At 39.5% G+C, this 23,894-nt stretch overlaps 1 protein-coding gene across 1 annotated transcript; it reads right to left on the bottom strand.

The window, feature by feature from the left end:
- Nucleotides 1-9,869: 9,869 nt before the first annotated feature.
- On the bottom strand, nt 9,870-22,981 carry RAB21 (RAB21, member RAS oncogene family). The gene is made up of 7 exons (XM_085045047.1): nt 22,610-22,981; nt 15,860-15,919; nt 15,567-15,674; nt 13,921-13,984; nt 13,068-13,122; nt 12,565-12,653; nt 9,870-11,684 (listed from the first exon to the last, which is right to left on the bottom strand). Exons 1-7 carry the CDS (start codon nt 22,754-22,756, stop codon nt 11,545-11,547), a joined length of 663 nt encoding a protein of 220 aa, XP_084901173.1. The 5' UTR covers nt 22,757-22,981; the 3' UTR covers nt 9,870-11,544.
- Between the last annotated feature and the right edge of the window lie 913 nt (nt 22,982-23,894).

The raw sequence follows: 23,894 nt of genomic DNA, 5'->3' as shown, positions 1-23,894 counted from the left end.
CCTAGAGATCTCTCTGAACTCTTTCGTGTTTTACCAAGCTCCCTTGCAGACTTTTTCTAGTACAACAGCATCAAATCATAGCTTTCCCCATCTGTTCACACAGCTAAATATTTTTTGTGTAACATTCTGTTTGCTGACAGTGACCAATACCATTTTGATATGTCCAGAGTGGAATGCTTTTGTCATTCATTTTGTCATTATCCCACCCATATTACTTTAACCCTCTCAACTAACTCCTCCTGTTCATCTATCCACTCTCACCCTTCTGCAGGGCCCAAGATAAAATACCATTCCTCATTCTGAGGACAATTACTACCCACTCTCACTCCCTGCCAAAGGTCTTGCTTCCATCAAGTCAGCTCAGTGCTAGACTTTGCCTGTTAGTTGTAAAGTTTTCACACAAGTTGTGTGGAAAGCTTTTTCCTCAAGCTGGTCTTCGTGGAGCTGTCAACTAAGTAAAGAATTAAAAGATAAATCCCATTTGTATTACTGCTGGACATCAGTTAATTCTTATGTTTCCCAAGTTAATAAGTTTTGCTGGAACATATCACTGGAATACACAGTCCCAAAATATGTGTGGAAATTCTTCAACTTGTCATCTGTTTGAAGCATTAAAATTTAATACATTTGTTTATCTGGCCTTAGGACAACCCCAGTCCTTGGGAATCATCCATATCTCTCACAGATATCAGTTCCAGTAAATTGCATCCCTGAGTTTCAAATTAAGTGACAGTTCTCACACAACAACCAGGCTTGCTCTTTTTGTTCCCCAGGTACGTCTTTCATAGTACTTTAAAGTCAAGCTTGAAACCTGTCAGGCTTAGCAATGATACTTGCCTTTGTGGGATGTGCTCAGTGGAGCTCCCTTCTCCTTCCACAGCACACATAGGAAAGGAGCCTCTGCTCTGTGTTACTTTGGTGAATGAACAACTGGTCCCACAGGACTCCTCTTGGGGCTCTTCTTCTGCTGTGCTGCTCTCAGCATGCCAGTTGCCACTTACCTTGGTGTCAAGGAGGCAGGTATGTTTCAGAGAACTCAGTCCCACAGACCAATTTGCTCCATGAGATATATGACCATTTTCTAGCTATTTGTCTAATCTTCTAGACATCCATCTTGGGCCTTCTCCCTTGTTCTTTAGCAAATTATCATTGTGTATAACAATGTGTATATTGTTACTCAAGAGGAAGAGCAGAATTACCCTTTGGTACCAGGTTGCACAATCAAAGGACTACTGAAAAGTTGAAAGTTTGCAGGAATCTTGAGATCATCTAGTCCAACCCTCCTGCCCAGAGCAGATCACAAATGATTGCCCAGGGCTTTGTAAAGTTTGAGGTTTGTGTATCTTCAAGAATATACACTCCACAACCTCCTCAGCCATGCTGCTTCATGAGTGCTTGGTTGTTTTTGGAGTGGGAAAGATTTTTCTTATGCTTAAATGGAATTTCTTGTATTTCGGTCTGGGTCCATTTTGTCATGTTCTGTCATTGAATACCACTAAAGAGACCAGCTCTGCCTTCTTTATGCCCTCTCATAATGTATTTTTAGACATTGAAAAGATCCTCTGAGCCTTCTAGATGCTGAACAGTCTCACATCTGTCAGCATCTCTTTGTATGCTAGATGGTCCAGTCTGCTAATTGTCTTTGATAGCCCTTCACAGGTCTCACTCCAGGATGTCAGTGTCTCCATTGTACCAGGGAGCATAGCACTAGACCCAGCATTACAAGTGTCTCACCAGGGCTAAGGGAAGTATCATCACCCCTCAGCCTGCTGGCAGTGCTCCTCCTGGTGCAGCCCAGAATGGCTTCCTTTTCTGGCTCCTCACTGACTTGTTGTGCACTGTTGTTGACACTCAGATACTTTAGTGCAAAGCTACTCTCCAGCCTACATTATTGGTGCATTATATAATTTCACTTTACAAACCTGAATGCCACACAACAGCAAGTTCCATAGGCTGACACAGTGCTAGCAGGTTCCTCTCCATTCTCCATAAGCCCTTTAAGAAAACAATGGGACAGTCTGTAGCTCTATGCTAAAGTCCAAGCTTTCACACACTACACAGATGGGAATCTAAGGAGGAGGGTGTCTTTTGCCTGGGGGCTCACTCTTCATTGGATTTTAATTAACCATCTGCTCTAATAAGGAATCTTCTGTCACGTAAAGGTAGTCACAGCACGCCAGCCAGCACCGAGTGTGCAGCCAGTGTTCCTGGCTTTCCCGTGGTTTCTGTTGCTGTCACAGCTGCAAGCATAGCTGTTACTGCTGTGCCAGAAGCAGCAGCAGCTGCTATTGTTGTTCACACAGCTATTTCAGCAGAGTTCCAAGATACTTTCCTGTATTCAGAAGAGTCAGCTGCCCACATGCTCAACCACATGAAAACCTGGCCCACACAAGACAAGTGCAGATTCTGTCAAGTCCTTCCATCACAGGCTTAATTTGTACAAACAACCCCACAGTAGAGAAACAAAGACAAACAGTGCCAAAAATGTCTTTCTCTTTGACCTTTTTTTCTCCTCACACGAAATGGATATATTCCAAGCCTTGCTTTGACAGATGCAACCCACAATTTTTCTAGGCTACTCCAGTCTGTCACAGATCACAAGTAGACAGTAAATGGAGTGCTGTCCTGGACTCTGGGTGCAGCAAGACACCCAGGAGATAACTGCAAACTAGGCATTTTGACTTGCTCATATTTTAATCGGTACCAGTCCTCAACATGAATTGCATTGTAAACAATAAAGGATATATTTGAGGATTTAGCTGTGAAATGCTCTTATTTTCCCCATGCAATAGGAAAAAATCTTTTAAAAATCCTCCCATCCTACTCCACAATTAGGAGAGCAGGAGGGAGATCAGGCCCTGACTACCTCCACACAAGTCAACCAAGAAAGCTTCTGTGGTACTGACCTAGAGTCAGCCTTTCCATTTTATCATTAGTTTGCTCTTTTATATAATTATGGGCCATACCATTTAAGGTTTCTCAGACTAATACCTAGAGACAGGGTTGGGAACAGCACAGCCACTCCAAGCAGGCAGTATGTAAATATGATTTAAAGGGCAAAAGAGGACTAAAGCACCTGGATTAAAGCTGCACTGTGCCATCTGCTCTCAAGGCAAGAGCTCCTTAGGCACCCTGGCCTAATTTATTTGCCAGTAAAAATGTAGCCTCTGGGACCAATTGGGATCTTCTCTATTCACCAATTGTTTCTACCTCAAAGCAGAAACAGAGATGAAGATACAACAGCCTTTCTAACCTGTTTCTCCAAGAAAACAAAAAAACCCACTAACCTGCACAAGTAGACCATGCAGATAGAGTCATGTTCCATGCTTAGCTGCCTTCTGCCACAAGGTTAGACAAGAATGGGGACAAACAAGCTAAGGACACATAAACCAAAATTAAAAGGAAGGAAATGCCACTGCCCAGTTTTTAGAGTGTGAAGGCGGGGAGATGTAACAAGTCATGAAGGCAGTATGCTGAATTATGAGCTTTCTTGAAGCATTTGCACTGTCACATTTTGTATATCTTTAAGGACAGCTGTGAGTTCATGTTTGTGAACTTGATTTTTTTTAATCTGTGTATCAATACAATTCCAGAATATGAATCAACCCAAAACATACAGGAGTTGTCACATAAGAAAACATTATGGTTGATGTAACTGACCATCACTTTATAACAGCTTTGTTCTCTCAGCAGGACATGAAATCGTGGGGGGTTTTAAATATAAAAGAAGCAGAGCAGATACTAACATGAATGCTCTGCATTTATCGTGCAATAAGAAATTAATGATTGCATCAGCCTCCACAGAGGGTAGTTGGAAGCTATCCGAGAGTGATGACTAAACAGAATCTGATCTGTTGTTTGCCGATTGGCACAGGAATATTACCAGAGCTAGGAATGCAGAGGGAAAGACAAATGGTTGTAACCCTATGACTTCCACATTTACATCATAATACCACCAAACAACATTTCCTGGAAAGAGCAGAAAACTAACAGAACAATTGTTTTAGGGTGAGGACAGTCAGTGTTTACTTCCTGATGATAATTTGCCACCATAACCCACTTCAGAGATCGCTCCATTTCCCATACAGGCTGAAATCCCTAAGTCTCTGAAAAACGATGGGTGTACATGGTGCTAAGCACTGCAGTATTCACATGCAGAAAGGATTCCTTGGAGGCACCTTGACTGGAGTAATTTTAAGCCTCAATCAAACTTCAGGATGGGCACATCTTACAGTTGAGGACTGTTTTGCAATTACTCTATGTCACAAAACAGTGGGAGAGTAGATGGACTTCAGAGGTGTATCAGATACTCTGCTGCCTCTTGCAATTTGAAATATTCACCATAGGACTCTGAATGCAGGGTGTTAACTACACACAGTAGACTTGCTCTTCACCACTTATAGCCCCTTCAATGAAATGCTGACAGACTTTAGAAAGATTAAACCTGTGAAGCAACTACATTTACTCTAAAAAGCTCTGAATTTTAGTTTCTTGGAAAAAAACCCAACTCATTTAACTAAAATTTACACCCTTTTAAAGGGAGGTTGTAAAGTCTCTGTTACTGGAGATACTCAAGAACTGCCTGGACAATTCCATGTAATATCCTCTAGGATGACCCTGCTTGAAGAGGGAGGCTGGACCAGATGACCCACTATGGTCCTTTCCAACCATGCAGTGAATCTGGGACATGAAGGTAGTACAATACAGTTGCTGACTTTTTAGAACTGCAAGTGAAAGGGCTAAGAACAGCCCAAGCAGAAACATGCAAATTGCTCTCATCTTGCTGTGCTTTTCCTGTTGCTTGCTGTTTTCACTCACAATGTCCACCTAGTTCAAATCCACAGCATCAGCCCCGCAGCAGTTTTCACTAGGGAAACATGACCAAGTGTTCATGGTGGAGGCAGGATATCAGGAGGTTACAGACACATGGTCGGTGGAAAATTCCCACCTTAGCCTTGGTGCCACGTTTGACTTTGTTCTGCTGCACACAGGCAGCAGCCTGAGGCTATTGTTAAACATAAACGTGGTTCAACAGCAACTGCTCCTGCCTCTGTTCTGAGATGCCAGAGACCAGTGCTGAGAATCAAAGCTGTATTTTACTGGGGATACACTCACACTACAGTCTCTGGGGTATATGCTAGCATAATTTAGAGCAACCTCAGTGAACCTGGTTTGATATCTTAAAGCCATCTTTTGTCACATCATACTCTGGTGGGTTCAGAAATATTATATGTGTAACATAAAACATCTGTGGTCTCAGTCACTGACCCCAAGTTCCAGCAACTTTCAGGGCCACTTTATTAGGGACAGACATCAAGTTTCAAATTCTGTAACCTTCTGTAAAAGAAAGTGATGTTTTCTTTCTGTATTGGTTTTCAGTACACTTTTTTCTCCTTATTGATTCATTTCCATGCGTTGTCACTTTTAGTGTCAGGCATTGATAACCAGCAGTCATTATAAAAATATCTTGTTTTTATAGCTGATTTACCATTTGGTATTAATTTATCACAGAGCTATCTTTCTGTAAATGCACTGGCATATAAAATGTATCAAGATGTATTTAAGAACTCCAGCTGCAAAAATGCACTGAGAAAGGTAACATTCATGAAGCCTCTGCCAGATATTTTTTGTTTTTACAAAATTTTTATTCACAAATGCCAAATAGAATATTCCGACAACATTTGACAATGTTGTTACCTGACACTAAAAATGCTGCATCCTTTTCAGCACTGGCTTTTGCCCTGCTAATGTCTTCTTTATATTTGACTGAGACTGATAAGCTCAATGAGCTTATCTGATGAGAAAAATCCAGTAAGACCATCATTATAATGCCTGTATGATCAAATAGCACTGACAGCACTTAAAAGATTTAGGTATCACATGCTTTTCTCTTCTCTTTTTACTAAAACAAGCTTGATTAGGCAGTTTTAAATTTCCTGTTCTGAAAGAGAAAATACTTGTTCTCCTCCACTGCAAGTCCCAAATTTGTTTACTTTTCAGAATGGAGTGATGGCTACCTTGAAGAAGGGCCTGCAATTTAATGGCTTCAACAATTTAAAAGCATGAGTATGGATCTGTCACAGAATATCAACTATTTGCAACAGATGAGGAAGTAGTTCTTGGTCTCTTGGATCCTCTCAACTGGGATTTCTTATAAGGCACTTCCAATATCCAAGAATCAGGAGTCAGATACAGAGGTGGCAAGGACTCAGCATTAAACTTTCAATATCCTCTCTTCACTGTTTTGGAGATGGGGTATGACCAATTGTTAGGGAAAACTGCTGTAAAACTGCTACTCATCATCCTTGCTTGTCATGCTTTCAAATTGAACATCTTTTGGGTAACCTACAATGATGAATTAAAACCCCTTGAAGGAATGGGTGAGACTAGATACACAGAAAAAATTACTTGTCAAGATATAAGAAAAGCTCCTCTTGAGGAAAAGAATGTTCTCAAACTGAGAGGAACTGGGTATTACTGGGTATTATTGAGAGGAACTGGGTATTACTGGCCTCTCACCGCCTAGAAGAGCTAGAGAAGCAAGGAGAGAACGTGCACTTCCTTTCTTGCACAGCACCCAAAGTTTGCTTTAGCAGTAATTTAGCAACAAGGATTAATGCAGCCGAGAAGCAGGAACAGAAGCCCTCTTTTCACAGTGACCCTGCAGCTGCATCAGGTCCATGCTACTCACCTGAGTGCACAAAGCAGTGGAAATAGACTGCGAACATAGTTGTTTTAATCTAGCTTTCAACATCCTGGTATCGAATAAACATCACCTAAGCTCTAAACCAGCCAGTGGAATATGAACAAGTATGAAGTTCCTCCCAGCAATCAAACTTCAGTTTATGGCTGTAAAACATGGCAAGCTATTTATGGCTTTTGCCAAGTTAAGCAAACCTAAGTCTTAAAAAAAAAAATTAAGACCAGAGAGATCACCTAAAAATTAGCTTTCATTTTGGAAGTAGAGAAATTTATCATTTTAATCAGATCACAGTAAAAATTTGTCCAAGCCAAACTATTTTATCTTGGACAGAATAATACTTTGTCATAATGGCAACATTTTCATAGACTCTTTTTCAAGCCATCTCAAGACAAAAAGCATTCCAGATTCTCCACAACTCTCAAAATCATCTTCACCTCATTCTGCTCAATACAGGGGCCAATGACAGCTCAAAAAAAAATGCAGGAGCAAAGAACATACATTGTTATTTCACAAAAAAAGCCTAAATTTATTAGACAGCTACATCATTGATTGTATAGGCTTGCCTACATGGAAGGAAAATCCTGATGTTGAGCAGAATCCTCCAAAGAGTAGCAAGTGCCCAGCACAGTTATGAGCTAGTGAGCTAGGTTTGGGACCTTGTTGAGCTTGCACAGCAAGTAGTGCCAAGGATCTTGGTCATCATCTGCAACCCCTTGACACAACTGCAATAAAAGTTATCCTCATAGCATGATATATGTCTGACTTGTCAGGAAAAAGATCCTAGGATCTGATGCAGACTAAGATTAACGAAGTCAGTGACATGTAAATAGTTCCTAAATATTCTAATAAGTTTTAAGTACGTTAGTATTGTGCCCGAAAGCCTGCTCAAAGTTAGTTGCATTCTCTTTAATGAAGCAAAAAGGGTATTTCACTGAAGTAAAAACAATCCAGGAAGTGAATTTAGAAATGCTGAATAAGGTACTGCCATTGCTGAGACTTGCTAGCAACTCAAAGAAAAGGTTAACTCAGCATGTCACTCAGCAACCTACTACCAGCACCCTCAGTTTTTCCTGCATTCTTTTTTCTTCCTATTTCTCCTTTTCATTCCACTAAAAGCAGAAAAATCAGAGGTGGCTGGCTCCAGCTCTTATTTCTATACTATCCATATCACTTAACTGCTTTCAGCTTATGGAGATTTCTGACCTGCATTTAAACTCTTTTTTCTGAGAGCATCCAGCATTTTTGGAGAGCTCCATTTGAGATCTAACCACTTTCCATGACTTCATACCATTCCGCAAAGCTTTTTTCATCTGGTTTGGAATCTAAAGTAGAAATGTAATTACCAAATTCTTTTAAGACCTGTAGGCAGAGATACAAGTTAAACACCCAAACAATAAAAGTGGTAGGATGGAAAGGGCTACGGGATACTTTTCAATGTGGTAGGAAGCAAGAATACCTGTGGACACTGTGTGAACACTGAAGAAAAGCATGTAATATGATCAAGGTAACACTCAATTACTTGTCTGCTTCACAAACCATCCCATACAGTTCATCTGGACATTGGATACCCCATTTTGGGATCATGTGCAAGATCACTCCTAAACAGATGAAGTCATCTCCCCCAGTCTTTGCAGCTAGTTATGCTCATTGCCAAGTACTACACATCTGAATTTATGAGTGTCTGTGTGTGAATCAATCTACCCAATCTTTTATAGCTTCTGAACTGAAGTCTAAGTGCAATAAACAGTGTTCATAAATAACTCCTAGCAGAGAGACATACTGTTGCCTTAATGCAGTTGCACTTTGGTTTGTTGGATTTTTTTTCAGCAAGCAATGAAGTTTCATAGGTAGCTTGTGTATTCATAGTAGCAGCATCAAGACTGTGTGCAAGCACTTAAAAATTGTTTTAGAAGGGTATTTGTAGCAAGTTAGACTATTTTATTTTAGTATGTATGTGAGTAATCTTTGTCAAGATATATCCTGAGGAAGTGTGTTCAATGTTGTCTTAAATATGCTTTAGCGGGTGTCTGGCTGATTCTATCTGTCCCACAATAGAGGTACTTTCTAAAGACAGAGAGCCTTGTCTTCTTTCACTTCTCAAAAGAATGAAAAATAGCCTACTTGTTTACAGCCACAGAAGTCTGCAACAAGAAAACAGTTCTCCTTCAGACATACAAACCAGGCAATCTAGATTAGTAACACCAAGCTAGTAACACCAGCTCACTTGAGTAAGATCTTGCTCAAATATACAGAAGAACACAAATAGCTTGGTTTTCCATATCAAGTGCAAAGAACAATCTCAGTATCTTTGACAAAGATGCTTTTTCCTGGAACTGTTGTATTTTGTCTGCTAACAATGAATAGCTGAAATCTTATGTTAATCAGTCTAAACATCACTCTAAACAATTCATCATGTTTTCACCTCTGTCTTGAAAACCAGCTTCCCTGACTTCACGAAGCTATACTTTTGTTAAGTTCTATAATGATACCCTGAAAAACACAGGTTTTAAGTTTAATAAATAATGTCCAACCAAACCACAGCTTAGACAGGAAAGTTTCCAGTGAATATTTTTTATGTTGTAGCTTAAGTAAGAAAAGTAACGAGAATTTATTTTGAAAAATATTTTGCTAATAGCAACCAGAACCTTTTTAGTATTACAAAATTGTAGACTTCTTTATCCCCCTCTAGGTTTTCAGTAGTAATAGTTTTAATTCTGCAATAGACTTCAGGTACTGTAAGAGACTAGTATCAACATGCCTTTGTTAGTTTGGTAATTGCCAGAATTCATATAGGATGCCCCTACCACAGAATACACTAAAAACTCTTTAGCTGCAGGCAGAAAGATACATTCCACACACTACTTCAACTGATTCTAATTGAAGTTGGGCTGTTTGGGGTTTTATTTGCAGAGACAGAGAAGAGTGAATTTGAAAAAAAAAAATTTGAAAACTCCTGAGGAGATTCCATTCTTGAACATCAAGACTTGCCAATTTCATTCTTTGTATCAATACTGTGTCACTTACAAAGCTGATTATCAGATACCAGTGTTAGATCAAACTGACCTGGTTTCCAACTTTGACAAAGCTCACTGTTAGACATGTGAATGTTAACAGTGTTGCTACATATAGACACATAAAATCACGGATTTTAGATTCACACCAAAGCTCTGCACAGCTGAGAAACTTTATCTTCACTAGCATAAACAGACCACCTTTCTCCATCATGCATACAAACATGTCAGAAGAGCACAGCAATGGTAGTCTAAGAAAAAGTATCTACACCACAGTTAAGGCAAAAGGGAAAAAATGCACCAGGAAAAGTCTGTATCAAAGCTAGCTATTATTTCAGAGAAGATAAAAATCAGATTGAAGACAGCACACTTCTCTTACACAGACTAATTCATTACTACTACTCTTTTTGTGTATCAGAACATACCCACACCATTCAGTGCATTCATATGCAATACTAAGTCTACCTTTCAGAAAAAGGAATGCCAAGGATATTCTACTTTGTCATAGACATCACCTTTACTGTTTTTCCAAGCATGACAACTTAAGTAAAAAAGTCAGAGCACAAAACATTTTGAACTTTCAGCTACCACCATTTGTGTTCTTTTGTGATAGTAGTTTACACATTTTTTTCTGAAAACCCTCCTCCTGAAACTTAAGTGGGCTTTCTCAAAATGTTTTACAGGAGAAAGAGCAAGTCAGGAATAAGTTCAATTCTGCCTAGACTCCCCAAAGTTACAGCTACATCTGGCAAGTTTCACATCTTCAATTTAATCACTCCAAATTAGAAGCAGTTCTAGTTAATGCCAATTAATTGTTCACACAAACCCTGCAGGAAAAAAATATGCTCATGAATAGTTTATAATGCTGTCTTTAGAAACAAATGTATTAAAGCAGCTAAAGAGTTTCCCATGCATCTGGTTTACTGGCTACCAGACAGATGAGGGCTTAAGTTGCTTTGACTTTCTGGGGATCTTCTGAGAGGACAAAGTAACTGCAGAGGCAAGGTATGTGCATGCACCAACTGTTTTAGCTGGGAGTCAAACAACAGTCTACAGAAGCATTCTCTTCCAGTAAGGGGATACTCTAAATACTGCTGCTTGCCAGAAATGGATTAAAGAATTGCTGTAGCTATGGATGTACCGAAAACAAAGCTGTTTTCAGGTAGGGGAATAGAATGAGCAATTCAACAATACATATGAAAAGCTTGCATCTTTCACTGACTTATTAACTCCACAATCACTGACAAGACTGATGTACATATTTCTGCACCTGCAACTGTAAAAGCAGATAAAATATTTAATATGTAATTTACAATGTATTTTATCAGCTTGGCATACAGATGAACAGAATATATCAAAGTAGTTGAGTTATAGGCTTGTGGAGGCCCTGCAAAAATATTACTTCAGATATCTGCTAATCAAAAAAAAAAATCAATTTGCATTTTAGAAGTGATACAATTCCATCTACCACAAAATACAAAGAGCTGCAAAAACGTATACCATTCCAACAACAATGTATATAAGTTATTAAATAATGATCTGATTTAAAAGAATATAAATGAAGCCTTTAAGTAGGTCTTTTCTACATGCATATTATTCCTCATTAAAGAAAAATATGTAAAAAGGCCATTGGTAATTGCTTTGTTAACCACTGTAGAAAACGCCAATTCTCTGGTCACAGACGCCACTAGTTTAGCACTTAAGGTCTCTGCAGTGTTACATGTGATTATTTTTAAATACTGTTAATTCTATTACTCCATTGGTAAAGAATGTGTGACTTGGAATATGGCAGTCTTCATATTGAGAGGGCAGTGATGCACAGTTTTATAGTTATCCAGAAGAACAGCACCCTCCACTGCTCTGTACTTGTGGCTCATCATCAATGATCTGTACACCTCGCCTTGCTATTCCTGACTGACTGGAGCCATTGCCTCTTGCTCTTTCATCCACTTGAGCAGTTTCTATCATTCCTGTAAAGAAAGAAGTGTATTAGATGACATTGCACTGCATTTTTACGTAAGACTCTGCTATCTTAATCTATCTGAACTATAGGCACAAAGTTCAGCAAGAGTGGTTCTCCTATTTGTTATGCAGAACTAAGTACTTGGGTATCACATGGCATAGCTTCAAGAACATAAAAATTTTTTTTCTAAAGCACCAAACATTTAGCAGCTCCTGGTAACTAAGGGAGACTTCTGAGATTCTCAAGTGTCCTGGAGTTAGCAACTTCAAAAGCTAGATTTACCCATCCATATCATTAGCACTGTTAAAAAAAAAAAAAACTGAACAAGAAACTCCACCCTGCCAAAAAATCCCCAACCAACCAACTCTTCAGAAATGCGGATGTTTTCCTTAGATTTTTATCACAGAAACACAACTAATAGAGTGACTTGCTTGTGTTACATTTCATCCCACAAACTATGATCTTGACCATTTGTTTAGATTGTTGTGTAAAATTTGCATCATTAAAGCTTTGAGTTTATGATCGGTAATTGACATAATTTAAGAAGATTTTTGAAAGCAGTTGAAACAGAGGACTTGAAGCAAGCAATGGTGAGACCAGTAACATTAATTTTGATTTGGTTTACTACTTAAGCATGGTCAGTGGAACAGCAGTTGGTGTTCCAACAAATGACATATTTTTGGAAAACAGCATGAATTTGCAATATTGTAAGCATCCATTCATCAAGCTTCCAGAGCTGTTACACAAGTGGCTTGAAACAGACTGAAATTAAGTCAGTTTTAAGTAGTAGTTTACACTAAAGCTTTTCTAAATGACCTTAAAAGCATTGCTGAAGCCTAGAGCATTTTATGAATGAGCTCTTTAGCAACAAACTAGATAATACCTACTTTTGCAAAGGTCAAGAAACAGTTCTTCAATTCCTTTGTTCTGTTTAGCTGACGTATGATAATGTTTTGCTCCAACAGATTCAGCATACCTGTAGAAATGCAGATATGGAACTTCATTGTAGTGAAGGACTCAATCTTTCTAAGCCACTTGACATGAAGGAATAAGATGATCACAAGAGGTTTTTTCTGACTTTACAGTTAACCTACACAAGCTGATTTAATACAAAGAAAGGAGTTATGTGTTTAAAACTGCCAGGACTGATGCAACACACTAGATGAAATTCAGAAAATTTCAGAAATTCAGAAATTCCTTCACATGCAACTCTAAAGCTACAGTTTGGTCAGCCAGGATACCCTGTGACTCAGATACTAACAGAACACTCAACAACTGGCACGCATAAGCCAGCAGTGCCTAGCTGGCTGCTGTGTTAACAGCATCACGAGTTTATTACTCCAGCATAATTCTGCAATGACTGTTTCTATTAGTAATTGGCGTGACTTACGTTTCTGCTTCTTGCACTGAAACATGTCTCTCTTTTTCCAAGTCTATTTTGTTACCTGTTGGAAACAAGTTAATCTTTTAAGTCTTTCTACTCCAAAAATACCCAAAAAGAAAACAGACATGTAATCGTGGTACTCCATTTTCCCAAGCTGTCCCAGTAAAGACTTGCTCTTACACAGGTCTCAATTTCAAGCACAATACAATTTTATAATTTCCTTTCACACAAGCATTTACAGGCAATGAAGATGAAGTGCTACTTCATCTTCATCTACTAGAGAGATCAGGACAGCTAAATGCCTCCATATAAGGCACCCAATTCAGCCTTTTGCTTTTCTTTTGTAATTTATTAGCACCTTCCTTGTGCTGCAGAGATAATTTTTATAGAATGTCCACATATCTAATCTCATTAAACTGTTTTAATAATTAGATCAGATTTAAATCCAAACCCAGCATTTGTTGCATTCCATTTGCATTGAAATACCCAAGCTTTAAGACTCACTCCAATCTGCAACTTTAATTATGAGAACAGACAAGCACCTAGTCTATGCCACTGAGAAGTAAAATCCACAAGTTTGAGGATTTGAAAGAAGGATAACATGCTTTTTTTTGTTAAACTACAGTCTTCAGGTGTATGTACCATGCACTTCTGATAGCGCATCATTAAACAACTTACTTTTTCAATCAAGCTCTTATTTTCCTCAATGGGATCAACTGAAACTTTTAGTTCCAGTTTAATTTTAAATACCTAACTTAAGCTTTACCCCTTTACATGCACAAGCTGTCAAAGCAGCATTTCAAAGATGCTATTAATCAAAACAGATGTTTCCAATTCAGTCATGTTGAAAAAGACTTACCTACTATACATAAACAGATTTCATTTCCCAACATTTTTCTTAATTCCTTAACCCAGTTTTTTACCTGCAAAAAAGAACAGAGATTAGTTTGTTTTCACATGATATACTATTAACTTAGGCAATGCAGAACCATCCCATTTCCTTCATCAACCATCTACTCTACACAAGAAGCAAACATGTTTAGAGCAACATAGATGGAAAAATATTCTTTAGATGGATACACATGGCTCTTGCTCAGCAAGTTTTACTTCACAGGTGACATTAAGAGCAAATGACTTAGATAAAATGGTTCAATTACTCCAGAAATATAACTCACCACACTCATGTTAGCCCCACTCCAAAGAACAAAAGTTCACTGCATGGGCCACTTTAGATCAGGCATGAGATCTTTTATCAAGAGGCACTTACTGACAAATCACAAAGGGTTCTTCAAAGATGGACGCATCTGAACTGAATTTTTCAGCTTAGATTATAACAGATGGGACAAGCATGTCAAGTCAGCTGATGGTAAGGTATCTGTTATGCTTTGAAAGTTGTATGATCACTGCACTGCCTTAGAAACTGCTATTTTAAGGGAATAATTGTCAAGAGAGGCAATCACTTCAAGAATCTAAAGTTTGGCTACATGATACAGTTGTACTTCTGCAATAACTTCTGTAAATTAGCCTTTTTCTCTGCACATTTAAGTGTTTTGGTATTACAGGGTTTCACTAAGTAAGGCTCAGCATGAAAAGGCACAAGTTGAAGTATGATTCACAAGTCATCACCATTCTGCAGGTGGGGACAAGTGTTTAACTGCTAGCACAAGTGCTTTACTTGCCCCACACCAGATTTAAATTAAACTGTTGTGGAACTGTACCCTTACTATTTCTATCACTGCTAACCCAAGCCTTGCCCATACAACCAATTTCTTACTTCTGTCCACACAGAAGTCCAACTGGTTTTACCAAAAGCTAGTCAGAGACGACTTGCTTAGACAAGAGTGTCACCAGTTTTCAGCTGAAACATCCTATAGAGTGGTACCATAGATTTGACACAGGGTGGGAAAAACTCACCTGATCAAATTGATCAACTAATATAGCCATAAAATAACTAGCCATCGAATTTCATGTTTTGATGAGGATTTGAAGAACAAATAACTTATCACAGAGAAAATAATTTTCCACTATGACATACTGCAATTTTAGAGTTCTCAAATCTGTAAAAGGTCATGTCACTTAACACATTTTAGTAATTTGGTTTATATAGTGAGGATCAGTATGGCATACCATGAGAACACTACAGGTTTGTGTTTATAGCATGCCACAGGTAACTTGCACAGCTACATTACAGAATATTCTGAGTTGTAAGATCACAAGGATCATGAAGTCCAGCTGTTAAATGATTGGTCCATACAGGGATCAAACCCACAACTTTGGCATTATTAGGACCATGCTCTAACCAACAGTGCTAATTCTTTGGTGTCTCTGAACAACCCTGCTAGCAGGGAAGTCAGCCTTCAAAAGAGTACTAATAAGGTGTATACTTCCGTTACATGATCTACATTTGCAAATAGAATATATATTGCTGAAAACAGAAGACCTCTGTTTACACGACAGATTATCTTTCAACCAGTTTACATCTCAGACATAAAAGCTATCCATTACCTTCTGAAAAGAGTCTTCATCTGTTATATCATATACTAGAATAGCGCCATTGGAGTCCCTGTAGTAGATAGGCCCCAATGCATGAAATCTTTCTTGACCTGCTGTATCCTGCATTTAAAATACACTTGTTAGCATTTAAGACAAAGCAAACAATACTTAAGGAACTCCAAATACTTAGAAATGTTACTTTACTAAGAAGTAGCAAACATTTGAGATACAGTAAGCCTAAGCAGCTTTTGTTCAGAAATATTCTATGTAGCTAAGGGGAAAAAAAAATAGGAACGTAAACATACCCATATTGCAAGGTTTACTCTTTTCCCACCAATATTTAGCTTCTTTGTAAGGAAAGATGCCTGGAAAGCAAAATAGATTAGAGTTAAGTTTTACACACCAAACACATAATTTGACTTCAGAATAACTTATTAATAAAAACATCAGAATCAATAAAAGACAAATTTCTAGATTGAAAGACTCTGTAAGCAACAAGGCTAAGTCAATACTAAGCCAGTTAGTCATTTCCCTACAGTTTGCCAGCAGTCTATTCTAAATAAATTTGGGTTAAGACAATCATTTACTACATCTTTTTGCTGTTGTTTTGAATTATTTGGGAAGGATGAGTGGTATGGAAAGTATCTGAATTCACAACACTGATAAATCTAAGCTGAACTCAAAGCATTTCACAAGAGTATGTAATGTTTGGGTAGGAACCAGCCTAACAGGATTCTTAATCTGCAGGAATTAGGCAAAGTAGTTCACTATTAGTAAGGTACTAGAACCATAAACAATAGTTTGAATTTATCACTAAATAACTTGGAACATTAGTACTTCACAAGTTTCCTTGTCTGTATCTTTTCCTTTTTGGTTTTTTTTTACTGAAGTGTGCCCACAACTTACCCCCATCTATTTTTTGGTTCTGTGTTTCTGTTTGAGCTGAAAAGCCTCAGAATAAGCATACAAACTGCTTTAGAATTCCACTACTTTAACTTCTGGAAATGTTTTACAGGACCAGAGCACATTGCAAGGTTAGACTAATTTCAGTAACTTGCATAGATATGCTTTTCTCCAAGCTTGCATGATGTGCATTTTCAAACACCACCTCTGTTACAAAGTCTGTTATTTGATGGCTAAGAAGGGAATATAATTTAATCCAAGTTTAAGGGACCAGAACAGGGCCTGAAGGTGTTGATGCATTAAGAACCTGCTGCCCACATTCTAAAGACTATCAGTAATATGTTAATATCAAACAATTCCGTTGCCACGGGCTAACTTTAGTCTGCTGCCTGAAATTATAGTCAGTTTTCCGTTCAGTTTTCCCTCAACTTGCATTTGGGTTGAAACAAGTACTCAGTGGTATTTTATTGTACATTCATCACAGATTATTTTAGGCTGGATTGTAGCAGCTCAAGAGGAGTCCTCTGTACGAGCACTGCTCTGCCACAGAATCAAGTGTCACATGTTGAAAGTATCATGGGCCAGACAAGCTGCTTGAACGAGCTTCCTGCTTAACTACACAAGGAACCAGTAAGCACCCAGAAGACCACAACAGTTCAATTTACCCCAGCCTAAACTGCTGTCAAAAGTGTCTTTCTGGAGTACTGCCTGTATTACAGTTAAAGTCATCCAACATTCGGTTGCTACAGCAGCTCCTTCTCTTCAGCTACTTCCTAACATTGACTCTGACATCAGTATGACCTAAGGTGAGATGGTTAAAAAGAAAACCTTTCAATCTAAGTTTTACCTTCCCCCAAAGCTTTCCACAAAGTCTGATGAACAGAACAGACACAGAGAGAGAACAGACCAGAAGAAAAACACTCAGAGACTTTCCAAGAGCAGATAGCAAAGAACTAATCACTACAACCCTTGTGTTCAACATAACTAAAGCATTAACACTACACTACCCCCTCAGTCTACAGTGAGGGGACATAAGTCAAAAGTCTGGAAAAACTTCCAGACAGCACATTAAATGGATTTAACCCTCTAACCAACCTGCAACAAACAGCTTAACAGAAGAGCAGCAAATCTTCAACATCAGAAAACTTTTCATTCTTTAATTAAAAGCTCTACAGAAAGTAGTTGATGGCTTTCAAACAGCTGCCCCTGAGAATTAATTCATCAGTAGGCTTCACAGTTTGTTCTACTACACCACAATTTAGAGGCGAAAAGCTTAGAGGCAACTTCAGAAGTTTTAATTCACCAACACTTGAGCCACATGGAGAGAAAATACTGTTAGGCACAATGAATCAAGCTTACCTGACAATATTCTATTGATTTGCTGTACTACAGTACTCAATATACTACTGCAAATCTCAAAGGAAAAGCTCTTCTTTTCCTTTGGAAACAGGAAGAGCACTGTTGCTTTTTGTCAATACACCAACAACCCAAACCTGCTTAGTTGATGTGAATTCCACATGACTGTTTGAGAATCAATTTCTGAGCAGAAAAATCTTTCACAGAAAGGGGATTTATAGTTAAAAACCCAGAGAGCTCAGTGTCCACAAAGCTGTATCATTGTAGCTTTAGACACTGACCCAATTAGTAGCACAAGTGTATTTCCTATCTGACACAGCAAAAACTAAAGTAGGTTTATCTACACAGGTAAGCTTTGCTTTAGGATAACCTGCCCTTCAGGTACTATGGCTTTTGACAGAAATATTGTCTTCTATCACTAAGATAGAGATTATTCCATTTGCTATATATCCCAGTACAGGAAGACTCCTACATGCAAGTAAGGCCTTTTAGTATCTCCTGCAAGAATATCCATAACCACAGGCAACTGCAGCAAGGGTATTTAGCACTGGGCTATTGTACTTGCTCTCTGCATTAAAACTTGATGAATTTGTAATAATTAAGTTTTAGTCTACTTAAAGTCTTAGGCCTGTAATCAAAAAAGGACAGACAGTGTCCCCTGTCAGGTACCCTGATTACAAGCAGGTTTGTCTGATAAGATTGGAACCTGGCATTTGAAGCAGTCATGTTTGGTAATGAGCTGAAAGCTTTTTGATTATGCTGCAAGAAACCATCAATACTATGATAGAGATTTAATGATTCATCCTTCTTGATTTTGCTCATTTACTTGAAGAATACAGTTAGCAGGCTCTACTCATTAATTGGTAGGTATGGGTAAGTTTTGTGCATTTACATTCAATAAAACACATTTTACATCCATAGTGGCAAACATGCCAGAGACAAACCAACTAATATCTTTTAATCTTTTAACACACACATACCCCTCCCCAACTAGTCTGAGGTTAGTGGGGGGGGGGGGGAAAATCAAGTGAACAGCAGAACTACGCAATTTTTGGAAATCTGAGAGAACCCAACACATAAGAGCCTTACTTTCTGATTTGAGACAGTTTAGAGGAAAAAAATCAGTAGCCAAGATTCTAAAGTTTGCCAAGTTTCAAAGCCAAAGCCTTTGAAATCAAAACAGTCTACAGTGCATTAGGTAATTACACATAGAAGCTTCAACATTTTCTCTAATCTCCCAAAAATTTACTGAATTGAGTAGTGCAGTTTCAAGTCTGAGTTGTGACTTGATTTACAATCAGTAACTCCTTTCCATATTATTTTAATTACTGTGACAGTTCGTTTTTACTTGGACTTTCAAAAACTCAAATATACAGGCCCACAGTTAAATCAAAGATAAGTAATTTCAAACAACTCTTTGAAGTAAGCTTCTAATTTTCATATTTTGACTCTGCTGTCTTATGACTGGTCTGAAGTATACTTAGGCACTTAGAAAAGGATAATGCAATTATAAGAGCTAAAATTTCAGTCTTCTGATGTGGCTGTAGGAAATATTTTCTTTCTTTTAATTCCTTCTTCTATGAGTTCAGTTTCACATGCCCACCAGGCCCTGCTAGGAGCTGATAAAGGGGCTTGAGTAGAACACAAGGAAGACCCAGCTGGAAGAGATTCTCCTGAAAGTCACTGACCAAAAACAGGTGTGTGGCACCTGCCCTTGACTGCTTCATCTTCAACAGAAGCAGGTCAGGCATACAAACACTGCATATAGCACTGAACCTCCTTATGTCATCTTCCAGTCACCCCAGCTACCTTGATAGCAAACACAGCTTTTCCAAGTTATGCAAGTCCATCAAAGCAATCAGGAACTCTATGATTAGAACCACAACAGCAGCTCTCTTGGGTTGGATATTTTGCAATTCTCCACACATTTAAGAGAGCACTATTCAGAAGTTGGTTTTAAATAATTTATCTTTAAATAATAAAAAAGTATCTACTTAATTAAAAAATTGCTTGATAGTCAGTTTATTACTGGAATAATTCCAGCACAGTTCACTTGATATCAAGTTATATCTTATAATTATTAGATCTGGATGAAAGCATTGACTTCAATATTTCAGACAACGGGAACCACTTCTAACTGTCCCACTAGGTCTGACAACAGGTTCTGAACTACATTCATTGCATGCAAAAATCCCTACTTTTCCTGCATCAGCTTTTTCACAACATTTTAACTAGATGTTTTCTTGTGTGAATCAGTAGCTACCCTAACTTCAACCTGCACATCATCAATATTTTAAGTACGTGACTTGATGCCAACACAACTACAGCAACACATCCCAGCAGCCTCCGAAATCAAAGGAGATTCCAGTGCACTCCAGTCAGCACTGAGAGAAGGGGAGTGTGGAGAGAGGAGAAACTGCTCCCTTTTAGTCAAAGTCTTCTGTTACTAGCACAAATGAAACTTTCCTATTTGGGTATACACAGATAACATCAGTAGAATAACATGACTAAATGAAGTTTCTAGAAGGCTACAGTCTCACCACCCTTTTGTAGCAAACATATTGGAATAAAGCACTATGCAATATTTTCTTAAGTTGGAGAACATTGTGGATGGAGAGCTTCTTGTCTCAATATCTAGTGATCTTTTCATGTGATTCATCACTGTCACTCCTTCGCTGGACCAGGAGCAAAGTATTTATCTAATTTTGGCTTTATTGGAACAAAAGGAATTTGGTGCAATACTTTGAACTGCTGCCATGAAACAAAGCAACCTTATCAGATTAAGCCTTTAACCTTAAAAAAAAATGCTTTGCAAATATGTTATTTCATTGCTTAATCAGATATACTAGTTTCTCTTCATCTTAGTATTAACTTATTTTCCCATTTAATAGTGGAAGAATTTACTTCAATTTTGTTCTAGAACTGTAATATGTAGAGAAATAAAAATAAAGATATTACTTTAAAAGTGCACATGATGCACAGTAAGATTCAACAGCAATTAACATTGTATTTTAGAATCAGCAAGATGCATATGTGGCCAAGGAGGCTCAGCACAGAAAACCAAACAACTTGAGAAACATGCAGTCGGTTAAAAGACACAGGTAGCAACCACAAACTTGGTTACACAGGAGAAACAAAATCTCAGCAGGAACCGCAAACACGTGCTTCCACTCCTGTATACACCCCTCTCTCTAGACAGCCAAAACCAAAAGCTCTTGAGCCACTCTACCGACACATATTTTTCTATCAGCACTTTGGAGCAACTTAAAGGTGCATTTTATGATATTTGTGACCCAAGTCTGTATTCCAACCTTGTTTTCACTTACAAGTTTTGGTTTTCCACTACAGATTTAAAGAACAAAAAAAAAAAAACCACGAAAACCCCCAACAACAATCAATCTTCATCACATAATCTACTCAGACCTACTCTTGCAACATGAGATATAAGAATTCAGCTACACATGATCAGTCTGATGCACTTTAACTGATTGTTCACTCAATGCTATGCTTCTGCTGCACCTCTGACTAGAAGCTACCAGTCATCTCTGTGGCACACCAAATATCAATTACCTCTGTGGCATGACAGCTACAACTAGCTCCCTATAAATACCCTGCCTGCTAAACCTGCCAATAGATTAACCCAAAAGCTGAGTATGCACACAGGATAACAAAGTCTAAAACATATTCTTTTTACCTGTTCACAGCAAAAATGGAACAACACTGTCTGTTTATGAAACATTCCCTGTATTGTTTCTAGTGCATCTATAATGCTTCTTTGGTTTAAAGGGAAAACTTCACTATTAATTACACCTGAGATACACAACTCAAGAACTTCCCCCAAAAGGCGTGGGAATAGCACTTAACTACCTTAAAGCTTTTTTTTTTTTTGGCATTACCTATTATTTCTTCTGTACTTCAAGAAACTCAAAATTAGTTCAAAACCCACTACGGGTCCACCAAGTGGCAGGGTTCATTTCTTTATTTAAAAAAGAAAAATTAAGAGTAGTATATATTAAATCCACACTTCCACCTATGCAAGCTGACATCCTGAAAGACTTCATATATCACTCACAACACGAACTTCAAAACATGTTTTCTGAGACGGTGTACAATAGAAGCAGTTGATTACATACCATCCATCACTAACTAGCAAGTCGTGAAACAAAAACATTACTTTCAAGCAGGCACCCTGTCACATTTCATCAGTGGAACATCACTTTGTAGTTCTTTATATTATAGCAGACAGCACTACTGAGAATCCAGCCAAAATTCAGGGAGCTGTCACGACAAGCAGTTAAGCCTTAAGACTCTTCCCCGTTATTAAATCATAAGCCTTAATCTCATAAACCATTTTGTGAAAGCTGTTCTCCTTAAACAGGAACGTTTAGCTAGTGCTAGTGTTAGTATTTCAGAACACCAGGAAGCCCATGATTAAAAGAAACGCAGCACACATGAAACACTTAGTCATCAGTCCACTAACAATGACTACAATAACATTACTTTGGCATCATACTTCCCCAAGACTCAAACGAAGACACTCACATACATAACTGGAAAAAACGGAGCAGTTAGTATGCAAAATAGAAAAGAGGCCTTAAAACACTGAAAGCTTAGATGCGAGGCGTGAACAGAAGGAGAAAACTGGCTTCCAGCGAACTCGGCAGGACACACCACTAGCGAGGGGCGCGGGTGCCTGCGCCGCCGCTGAGCTGTAAGCAAGGCACCGCCGGCAGCGCCAGGTGCGCGGGGAGAACAACCGCGGGATCCCACACGGCCGCGCCCCGCCCGGCCCGCACCTGCAGCGTGGTGATGTGCTTGTCGTTGAACTTGTTCTCGCAGTAGCGCAGCACCAGCGAGGTTTTCCCCACGCAGCCCTCCCCGAGCAGCACCACCTTGAAGGAGAAGCTGCGGCCCCCGGCCGCCGCGCCGGCCCCCGCCGCCATCCGCGCCCCGCCGCCGAGCCGCGCCTCACATCAACGGGCCGCGCCGCGGCGCCGCCGCCGCCCACGGGGACGGGAGCCCGCGAGGAGCGGGAGGGGGCTGGCGGGGACGGGGAGCACCAGCACCAGCACCGGCGCGGCGAGGGAGGCGAGGGAGAGACACGGCAGCCGAACCTGCTCCGCGGCCGCGGCCCCGCTGCCCCTAATGGCGGCTTCTTCCTCCTACGTCACGCGCCGCCGCTCACGCGCAGGCCCCGCCGCCAATGGGAGGGAGGGACGCGGCGGCGGCGGGAGGCCCCGCCCAGCAGGCGCGAGGGGGGCGGGTCCGTGGGCGGGGCTTGGGAATGGGCGGGGCTCGGCGGAGGGGCGGGGCCAGGCGGGGTGGCGCGGGAGCTCTGAGCTCTGCCCCCCCCATGGATTTGTCCCCAAATCCCACCGCCAGGCTTCCCGGAGCGACACGCCGACCTACCGAGCGCTCCTCCCGTGGGAAGGGAAGCCGCCTGACAGATGGCAGATGTCACAGGCATGGATTTTGGGTGATTGGTGTTCGTGTGGACTAAGCTACGCTAGTCTGAATGTTTGCGAAATACAAGTTCATAATAAAAGTACTTTAAAACAGAGATGTGGGAGCGGGTGAGGAAAAAGGCAAAAGAAAACGTTATTCTGTCGAGTTCCTTGATTGCAGGGGTCCAGTAGAGGTTTCAATACAAGGATTGGATAACTGCCTTGTAAAACTGGGTATCATTACTTAATTAAAAGCAATCCTCACAAACAGATCCAAACAACTGCAGCGCAACCTCTCTCTTGTGATCATTTAGTGGGAAGAAAAATAATGCTTATGAAAAGGCTTCATAGTGCAATTTCCTTTTTCTCTGTCAGTACTAATGCTCTGTTGTATGAGAAAGAATAGAGGAAAACACAAAGAACGCATCCAGGAGAACAAGGATTGGATTTCCTGAAGTAAGAAGCCTTGTCACTGAACACTATTACATTCACATACAGAATGAATTGTTTTTATTTCCTCCACAGGTAAATAAAGTAAACCTTTTTGGTAAATTAAGGAAATGAGACAAGGAAAAAAATCAATGCAGACACAATCTTCAGGCATATCTTTCTTTAAATAAATTTCCAGTTTTATTAG

This window comes from Lichenostomus cassidix, chromosome 1Aa (genome assembly GCF_008360975.1).
Source record: "Lichenostomus cassidix isolate B80296 chromosome 1Aa, HeHo_3.0, whole genome shotgun sequence".
Lineage (NCBI taxonomy): Eukaryota > Metazoa > Chordata > Aves > Passeriformes > Meliphagidae > Lichenostomus > Lichenostomus cassidix.
The sequence above is the reverse complement of the archived record's forward strand: the minus strand, read 5'-3'. Positions and strand labels throughout refer to the sequence as shown.